Source organism: Mirounga leonina, unplaced genomic scaffold (assembly GCF_011800145.1).
Source record: "Mirounga leonina isolate KUSES-001 unplaced genomic scaffold, KU_Mleo_1.0 Mir_151, whole genome shotgun sequence".
Classification (NCBI taxonomy): domain Eukaryota; kingdom Metazoa; phylum Chordata; class Mammalia; order Carnivora; family Phocidae; genus Mirounga; species Mirounga leonina.
Window position 1 is genome coordinate 27,041,980 of NW_023270377.1, and position 9,883 is coordinate 27,051,862.

The window sequence follows — 9,883 nt, forward strand, 5'->3', positions numbered from 1 at the left end:
GGGTCCTAGGATCGAGTCCCACATTGGACTCCCTGCTTAGTGGGGAGTCTGCTTCTCCCTCTTGCCCTGTTTCTGCTCTATCTCCCTCTCTCTCTCTCTCTCTCTCTCACTTGCTCACTCTCTCTCAAATAAATAAAATCTTTTTTTTTTATTTTTTTTTTATTTCTTTTTGAGAGAGAGAGAATGACAGAGAGAGAGAGAAGGAGAAGGGTGAGGGTCAGAGGGAGAAGCAGACTCCCTGCCGAGCAGGGAGCCCGATGTGGGACTCGATCCTGGGACTCCAGGATCATGACCTGAGCCGAAAGCAGTCGCTTAACCAACTGAGCCACCCAGGCGCCCAAAATCTTTTTTTTTTTAAAGTGGAGCTTTCACATTTTCAACACATACTCTACAAGAAAAAGTAAATATTTTGATAACATTACACAACTTTATGTCTTAGTAATGTTAAAGAGTAAACAAGCTTACTTTAACATAAAAAGCTTGGGTTCATAAAAGAATCTTAGACACAAGTTAAACCATAACATACATAGGAGTAGATATAGTATTACTAATTTCCTGTACAAAAAGCTAACTCCAAAAGATATCTTTTCTTAAAAACACTCTTAAGAAAGGGTTGTAGAATCTGTCCCAGCTCTACCATTATTTGACTGCAAGACAGTACAACTTTCCTGTACAATGATCACCATATTACTACTTCTCTTCCAGAAAGGACAAAGTACATAAGTGTAAGAGAGTAAAAAAATTTTTAATCCAATAATATATTTTTACATTTCATAATATAGTAGGGGTAGGCCAACTGAGAATGAGCTAAATTTAGACATTTTGGAAATGTTATTTTGTTAGTATGGTGGGGACATGTATACATGTCCATTCTGCCCAGACAATCCTCCTCATTAATCAATTCCCTTTGGGGAGTGTCTTCACAGGTGAGTGGGATTTGACCATATAGGGTTATCGGGTATCTGTGGAAATTATTGACTGTGAATAGCGCTATCACAGTATCTAAGTAGGTATTGATTTTTAGAAGACTCAACACTACTTACTATCTTAATAAAAAACTATCTTGTTTTATAGAAAGAATTTGTTAAACAGAGTGATAAATTACTATGTAAATTGAAGAATTACTACTTAGTGATTTGTATCCTCCTGAAACCTTATGTAGCTTTTTTTCTCATAAATATTCATCTATTATTCTGAACAACCAGAGCTACACTTAGTATAATGTGATGAACTCTGGATAGGAATTGGAAGATGACAGTTCTGTTTCCAGCCATACCACCTATGACTTTGTGACCTTGGACACTGAACTTCAGTTTCTTGGTCTGTAAAATAGGATAATACTGCCAAGCCAATTTCACAAGGCTGTCTTGAGGAACCCCTCCATAATTCCACAAATCTGTGTTCCCCTTCTCCTTTAAAAACTTCATTATCTCCCTATTCTCTACCATTATAAGATAAAATTCAAAGCCTTTGACAAAGACCAGCAAAACCAGTGCCACAAAATCTAGTTTCTTCCTAGTCATTCCTATATGGCCACTCCACCCTATGCATCAAATGATGCATTCACATGGGACTCTTCTATGTTCCCAGAGTCTACCCTGCTCCTCCCTACCTCTCAGTTTTGCACATTCTGTTCCCATCATCTGGAATATACTGAATTCCTTCTCATCATTGCAATATCAGTTCACATGTCAGTGTGTTCTGGGAAGTCTCTCTTATCTAGTCAGTTTTAGCCTCTTTGGTGTTCCCAAAACCCTTTATAAAAGACTATATTAGGGCGCCTGGGTGGCTCAGTCGTTAAGCGTCTGCCTTCAGCTCAGGTCATGATCCCAGGGTCCTGGGATCGAGTCCCACATCGGGCTCCCTGCTTGGCAGGAAGCCTGCTTCTCCCTCTCCCACTCCCCCTGCTTGTGTTCCTGCTCTCACTGTCTCTCTCTCTGTCAAATAAATAAAATCTTTAAAAAAAAAAAAAGACTGTATTATAGTATTAACAATATTTTATTTGATAATCATTTAATGAGTCAGTCTCTCTTATATACTGCTTTTCTAGTCTGTAGCATATCTTAATTTGTCCTCCATCAATACTAAAAAGAGTCTATCATATATGGCAGAGAAAAAGCTTGTTGTGTCAATGGACTAGTGAATCAATAAAGAAAAAGTTTTGGATATATAAACTATACTGTCATAAGATGAGTAATTGCTTTAGAAGGAGTAGTTGGAATATTAAACTAGTCATTTATTTATTAATTCAACAAATATATATTAAGCATCACTATATATCAGGTACATTACAACCACTAAGAATGCTACAATGAGCAAAAAATAAATAAATAAATGTTCTCATGTGGCTTTACATTCTAGAGGGAGAGATAAAAAATAAAAAGAAAAGAAAAAGAAATAAACAATAAAAAGATAAGTAAAACATCAGATAGTACATTAGGTAGCGATAAATCCAAAGAGAAAAACAGCGCAAATAGGTATAAGAAATTTCGAGGAAGAGGGGATTGTAAGATGATAGGAAACAAAATATAAAACATTTTGTTTTTTAAATATGTCATCTACCCTCATTCCTTTTTCCACGCATAAGTTAGCACTAAATTCCTAAAATTGTATTGTCTTAATTAATATACCTCAAGATCTTCCCTTTCTATCCAATCCTCAAAGCCACTGCCCTTGGCCAGGCCACCATCTTCTTGTCCTGAGTTACTCTAACAGCCTCTTCCAAATGGGCTTCCTCTCATGCCTCCCACCAACTCACACTCCACCTCACAGGTGACTTTCCTGTCACTCTTCTGCTTAAAATCCTTCAATGGCTCCTCATCACTCTTAGGGTAAAGTTCAAATTTCTTCAGATAACCCACAGGTCTCAAAACACTCTCAACCCTGCTTACCACTCCAGTCTCACTGCCCATCATTTAGCTGCACCCAAACTCTGCTTTCTCAAATAGTCCATGCTTTTGATCTAAACTTAGGTTTGGAATTCTGCCCCCCAGTGTTCTCTTTTGGTTAAATCTTATTTACAGTCATGCATCTTTCGAGATTTCACTTCATCCCCGTACTCTGCCTTCCCAATTACCATACACCACCTGAATCATACCATTTCTCACATTGTACACTGTTTTCTCAGCTATGTGTATCACAAGCCAGCTGCAAGCATCATGAGTACACATTTCCCATGCATGTTGTGCACTGTTTTTTGTTTTGTTTTGTTTTTAAAGATTTTATTTATTTATCCGACAGAGAGAGACACAGCGAGAGAGGGAACACAAGCGGGGGAGTGGGTGAGGGAGAAGCAGGCTTCCTTGCGAGCAGGGAGCCAGATGCGGGGCCTGATCCCAGCACCCTGGGATCGTGGCCTGAACCGAAGGCAGACACTTAATGACAGCCACCCAGGCACCCCATGTTGTGCACTGTTTTATCTCGATATTGGTGCTCAAAATTTTGTACTGATTTACATTAAATTGTATTGAATTGGGCAAAAGTTTCAGTGGATAAAAATAAACCATAACAGAAGCAATAAATACAACTTCTTTAGATACAATACCAGTCATTTGGGAGATTATTTAAAATGAATTTCTGTCCAATGGCACCAAAATCATTTGGGAAGAATGAAGTCTTTGCATCATGAATGAAAATCTTTGTAGCTCATTCTGCTCTACTCTGCAGCCCTTTGCAAACAAATACACTGTAGCGCAGGTCTATAGGCTTAATGGTTTCATACTGCTTTGATATTTTTAAAGATTTTTTTTTTTAGTTTTTAAACAACAATAATAAAAACCCTGAATTTCCTCATGAAAAATAAATTTTCAAAGCCAAATAATATTATAACACTAGGCTGAATTCAAAAACTTGTGCTGGGAAAAGTATTTGGGCCAGAAATTGTGAGACCTCAGCGTCTTCTATGCGTAGGACACAGAACCTGTCCCTTCATGGAGAAAGGGATTGGGAATCACTCACCTGAAGTAACCAATGATGAGAATAGCCACAGCCAAGGAACCAAAGGAGACCGAATATCCGATTGTGTACATGACATAGAGGCGTTCAAAGAATTCTTGCTGGAGGGGAAGAGATTTAATTAGAAAAATAGTTTTTAACAAGTAGATGTAGATAAAAATCATGCTTCTTCCTGTTTAGAGACAGGCAGTGTGTTACCACATTTATATAACATAGATTATTCATCCGGCCTTTCTTTTATTTCCTAAATTCCAGTCAGAGGGTTTGGGGTTTTTTTTAAGATTTTATTTATTTTTTTGAGACGGGGGGGGGGGGGGCATGAACAGGAGGAAGGCACAAGGAGAAGCAGGCTCCCCGCTGAGCAGGGAGCCCCACACAGGACCCTGAGATCATGACCTAAGCCGAAGGCAGACACTTAACCAAATGAGCCACCCAGACACCCCTCAAGTCAGAGTTAAAGATGTAATAATAATAATAATATTCAGCATTTCTTGCTTGAGTGAAGTCAAATTAAATGTTGCAATATTTATTTCGTGAATTTTTGTGCTGTCCATTTTAATCAATGGGAATTGTATACCTAACGTGATAGTTGAAGTAAACAAAACGTGTTACAGGGCTATTGTAAGAGGAAACTAGTAAAAATAGTCTGTCATTTTTGGAATATTATTTCTAGTTTTCCTTAAGTTTTTTATTGAGCTGTAATTTACATGAAATAAAATATACAGGTCTTAAGTGAGCACTTTGATGGGCTTTGACAAGCCATGTTTGCCGTGCAACTTGCCAGCCAAAAAACCACCCACCATTCACTCCCAGGTAACTACTGTTCCAGTTTCTGTCATCACAAATTGGCATCATCTGTTCTTGTACTTCATGTACTTTTTGACTGTTCTTAGACTTCTTAGAATTAGATAGTATATACTTAGTATATACTCTTTTTGTCAACATACTGTTTTTGATATTCACCAATATTGTTACATGAATCAATGGTCCGTTCCTTTGTAATTTTCAAAAGAAATTATAAATTCACAAGAACTGGAAAAGATAGTAAAAAAGTGCCATTTATCCTTCACCCAGTATTCTCCAATGGTTACATCTTAACATAATTACACTAAAATATCAAAGGCAGAAATTTGACATGGTGCACTTTGTGTGTTTATAGTTCTGTGTCATTTTATCACATATGTAAATTTTTGTAACCAGCACTGCAGTCAAGATACAGAACCATTGTACACACCTTCAAGACCCGCCTTGTGCTGTCCTTTAAAGTCACCCAGAGACCCCTCTTCCCCAGCATCCCTGACACCTAGCAACCATTAATGTTTTCTACCTCTATAATTTTGTCACTTCGTAAGTGTTATAGAAATGGAATCATACAGTATGTGACCTTTTGAGATTGGCTTTTTTCACTCACAATAATGACCTCAAGATACATTCAAGCTGTTGTATAGATCAAGTTTATTCTTTTTTATTGCTGAATAGTATTGCATGGTATGTATGTAACCTATGTATATCAGTATATATAAAATGTTTCAAACTTTGTAGACAGCTTACATTTGGGTCACATTTTTTTTTATAAAGATTTTATTTATTTATTTGCCAGAGAGAAAGAGAGAGAGCACAGGTAGGGGGAGCAGCAGGTAGAGGGAGAAGCAGGTTCCCCGCTGAGCAAGGAACCCAATGTGGGACTCGATCCCAGGACTCTGGGATCATGACCAGAGCTGAAGGCAGACGCTTAACCAACTGAGCCACCCAGGCATCCCTTGGTTCACATTTTTTAATAAATTTTTCAATCTCTGTTAATTGGTATAATTAGACCATTTTTTTAAATATAATATTGATATGTTAAGGCTAAGTCCATCATTTTATTTTTTTATTTTCTATTGTTCTATTTTTCATTTCTCTGTTTAATTTTTCCTGCCACCCTGTGGGTTACTTGAACATTTTGTGGAATTCCATTTTGATGTCCCTTTTTATATAATGCTTTTGGTGGTTGATCTATGTATTACATTGTACAGCTTAATGCAGAACCTTTGATTACTGAATGCTTACCTTTCTTCTTTTCTAATTAAGCTATAATTAAGCATATAGTTAAGCTATATTTAATCAAGCATATGATAAGCTATAAATCTCCTTCAAGCTCTGCTTTTGTTGTTTCCCCCAATTTTTTGATATATTCAACTTTCATAATTATTCAGTTCAAACTTTTGCCATGGATGGCATATATTCCAACAATTTGTGAATTGTCCACATATTTTATTTCAACTGATCTTCAATTAATTCTTTTGTAGTCAGAAAATACACTCTGTGTGATTTTAATCTTGAGGTTTATTGACACTTGTTTATAGTCCAGCATATGTTCAATCTTGAAGAAGCTTTGATGTGTAATTTAAAAGAATGTGAATTTTGTAGTGTTTGTATTCTATAAGTGGCATTTTCATCAAATTGTGTGAAAGGTTATCCTATGGAAGTTTTTGTCTAATTGTTTTACCAATTACTAAGAGAATGGTATTTTTATATATTTCAACGTGGTGGGATTTGACCTTGTCTCCCTTTTGCTTTGACAATTTTTGCGTTATGCAATATGAAGCTCCTAAATGCATGCATATTTAGGATCATTATTTCTTTCTGGTAAATGGATTCTTTTACCATTCTGATATGTCCCTCCAACTTAGTAATACTCTGTCTTGAAGTCTACTTAGCCATTTCTTATGCTTAGGGTAAGCACTGCATATAACTCATCCACCCTTTTAATTTCAACAAATCTATTACCTTCACATTTATCTGTATCTTTATATTTAGAGTACATTTCTTGCAGACGGTATATACTTAAGTTACACATTTATTACCCATTCTGTCTTTTAAGTGATTGTTTAGTTCATTTACATTGAACACAATCATTGCTATGTTGGGCTTAAATATAACACATTGGTATTAGCATTCTATATGTCCAGTCTTTGTTCCTTTGTACCTACTTCTTACCTTTTATTTGGAGTGTGGTGTCAATTAAGTATTTCTTAATCTTGGGCGCCTGGGTGGCTCAGTTGGTTAAGCAACTGCCTTCGGCTCAGGTCATGATCCCGGAGTCCTGGGATCGAGTCCCGCATCGGGCTCCCTGCTCGGCGGGGAGTCTGCTTCTCCCTCTGACCCTATCCCCTCTCATGCTGTTTCTCTCTCTCTCTCTCTTTCTCAAATAAATAAATAAATAAATAAAGTATTTCTTAATCTTTCACTTGTGTTAATTTTTAGAAATTATGCATCCTGAACTTATCAGAGCCTCCACTTAAATAATATTGAACTATTTCACAAACTACATAAAGAGTTTACAAATGTATATTCAATTTTGCTTCCCAGCCTTTGCCCTTTTAGATTTTGTCTACATAGTGCTCACTTCAGCAGCACATATAATAGATTTTGTCTACATAATTTATAAACCTTAGTAAGAGACTACTATGTTTGCTTTAAGCAGTCAATAGACTTTTAAATGAATTATAAAGATATAAAGATAGATATAAGTACGGTAGTAAATAAGGATGATAAGAATACAGTTTTGTTTATTATTTTAGCCTGTCATTTTTATTCATATATATATATATATGTATACATATATATATACCCATTCTGGTTTCCTCATTCCTTCCTACTAATCTATGTTCCCATCTGGCATATTTCTCTTTGACCTAGAGAACTTTCTTGAGCATTTCCTATACTAAAGGTATGATGAAGATGAATTCTGTCATATGTTTTCTGCCTGAAAAGTATCATTATTTTCCCTTTATCTTTATGCATATTATCACCTTAAAGATGTCATTCCATTATATTCCAGCCTCCGTTGTTTCCTGACTAAAAGGCAGACATCTTTTTTATTGCTGTTCCCTAATATGCCCTTTTTCTCTGTCCACTTTTAAGTTTTCTTTTGACTGTGACTTACAGCAGTTTAACTATGATATATCTAAGTATGATTTTCTTTTAATTTATCCTGCCTTGGGTTTGCTAAATTTCTGGAATGTATAGGTTGATTTATTTCATCCACTTAGAAAATTCTTGGCCATTGTCTCCTCAGATATTTATTTTGTTCAATTCTCTCTCTTTACCTCTAATTTCACATGTGTTAGACAATTACATGTTGTCTCATAAGCCTCAGATGCTTCCGTTATTTTAATTTATTTTTCTCCTAAGTAAATTAAAATATTTATTAATATTCAGTTGGAAAATTTCTATCGACCTCTCTTTAAGGGCATTAAATCTTTATCATGCTGTATCTAGTATGCTATTGAGCATATTAAATGAATTCTTCATTTTGGAATTGAATATTTCAATTTTAGAATTTCCATTTTATTATTTTTTGAAGTTTTTCTCTGATTTTCCCATCTGTTTTATGTACCTTTTTCACCAAATCATCTAACATATTAATAATAGCTATTATTAAGTACTTATCTGCAAATTCTAACATCTGGATCATCTAGTTTTTTCTGCTCTTATTTTTACTCCAGATTTCGGGTCCCTGCCTTGCAATTTTTTATCACATTCCAGGCCCTGTAAGTAAAAGAACAGTAGAGCCTAAAGTATATGATGTCAACTGCCTGAAAAGGCAGACCTCTTCCTCCGTCAGGTTTCTTGGGTAAGGAAGCTGGATTATTCTGTTGTTAAACTAAGTTGAGCTTTGTTGCAGTTTTTATTTTATGTTTTTTGTGATCCTGGTTTTGCGTTTTGAGAGCAGAATCAAGACTTGTACAGCTGACCTCGAGATTTTAGCACTAGCAGCCTCTAGTGGTCATTATGTGGATTTTAGTCCCCCTGACATTTTCCAAGCCATAGCACCATTGCTGCTATTTAAACTATCCATCAGTTTTTTGAGTTGCTAGGGATTTTACTTTGCTTTCCTGCCCCTCCCGGGCATGCGGGCTGTAGCAATCATGCACCATGCGCCTTAAAGTATGTCTCTCAGCTCCGCTGCTCTGTCCCATGACTTTGGCTAACTGCCGCCTTTCACTCTGAGAGTACTTTGCACCTCTTGGGAAATTTCTCTTAGCCCACCTGTGCTGTCCCCAGCCTCTGGCACATGGCCTCCACGCACTCAGTGAAGGCCACATGGGGAAAAACTGGCTGGTGGGTGATAGCTCACTGTGAATGGGGCTCACTACTTGGGATTCTAAGCCCGTATGCTAACCCTTGTCTGTTAAAAGATGGTTTAAGGGGCACCTAGGTGGCACAGTTGGTTAAGCAGTGACTCTTGGTTTCGGCGAAGGTCGTGATATCAGGGTCTTGGGGTCCAGCCACGCGTTTGGCTCAGCAGTCTGCTTCAGGATTCTCTCTCTCCCTCTGCACGCACCCCCCCCCACCAGCTTGCTTATTCTCTCTCTCTCTCAAATAAATAAATAAATCTTAAAAAAAAAAAAAAAAAACTATTGGCTTAAGAGCCTGGCTCTTTTCTTTCTATCCCCTTCTATGACCTGGTTGTTCCTCTTCTGCTACAGACCCAGGGATTAATAGCAGTCATGGGTCTCTTCTCTTATAGGAAGGGCTTGCCCACTTCTAGACTTAGGATCGTTTAGACTTCTTGGCATCCTCAGCTCACTGATGAGTTATTACAAATTACTGATTTTGCATCTTACTCAGTTACTTTTCCTAACTGAAAGCAAAAGATTTTGCCTCTTGTCCCTTTAAAAAAAACTGTTTACTACATATTCTTATCAGTTAATAAAATACTAAAACTTTTTATAGAAAATATTTGGGGGCGCCTTGGTGGCTCAGTCAGTTAAGGGTCAGATTATTGGTCTCAGCTCAGGTCTTGATCTCAGGGTCACAAGTTCAGGCCCCATGTTGGGCTCCACGCTGGGTGTAGAGTCTACTGGAAAGAAGAAAGAAAAGAGAAAGAAGAAAGAAAGAAAGAAAGAAAGAAAGAAAGAAAGAAAGAAAGAAAGAAAGAAAG

General features: G+C 36.9%; 1 protein-coding gene across 1 annotated transcript in view; it reads right to left on the minus strand.

Annotated features, from left to right (window-relative positions):
* PTH2R (parathyroid hormone 2 receptor) overlaps positions 1-9,883 on the minus strand; it is a 52,074-nt gene that overhangs the window by 38,569 nt on the left and 3,622 nt on the right. Inside the window, exon 2 of the mRNA XM_035007257.1 lies at positions 3,958-4,055. Coding sequence (XP_034863148.1) covers positions 3,958-4,055 — 98 coding nt within the window. The remainder of the gene's footprint in view (positions 1-3,957; positions 4,056-9,883) is intronic.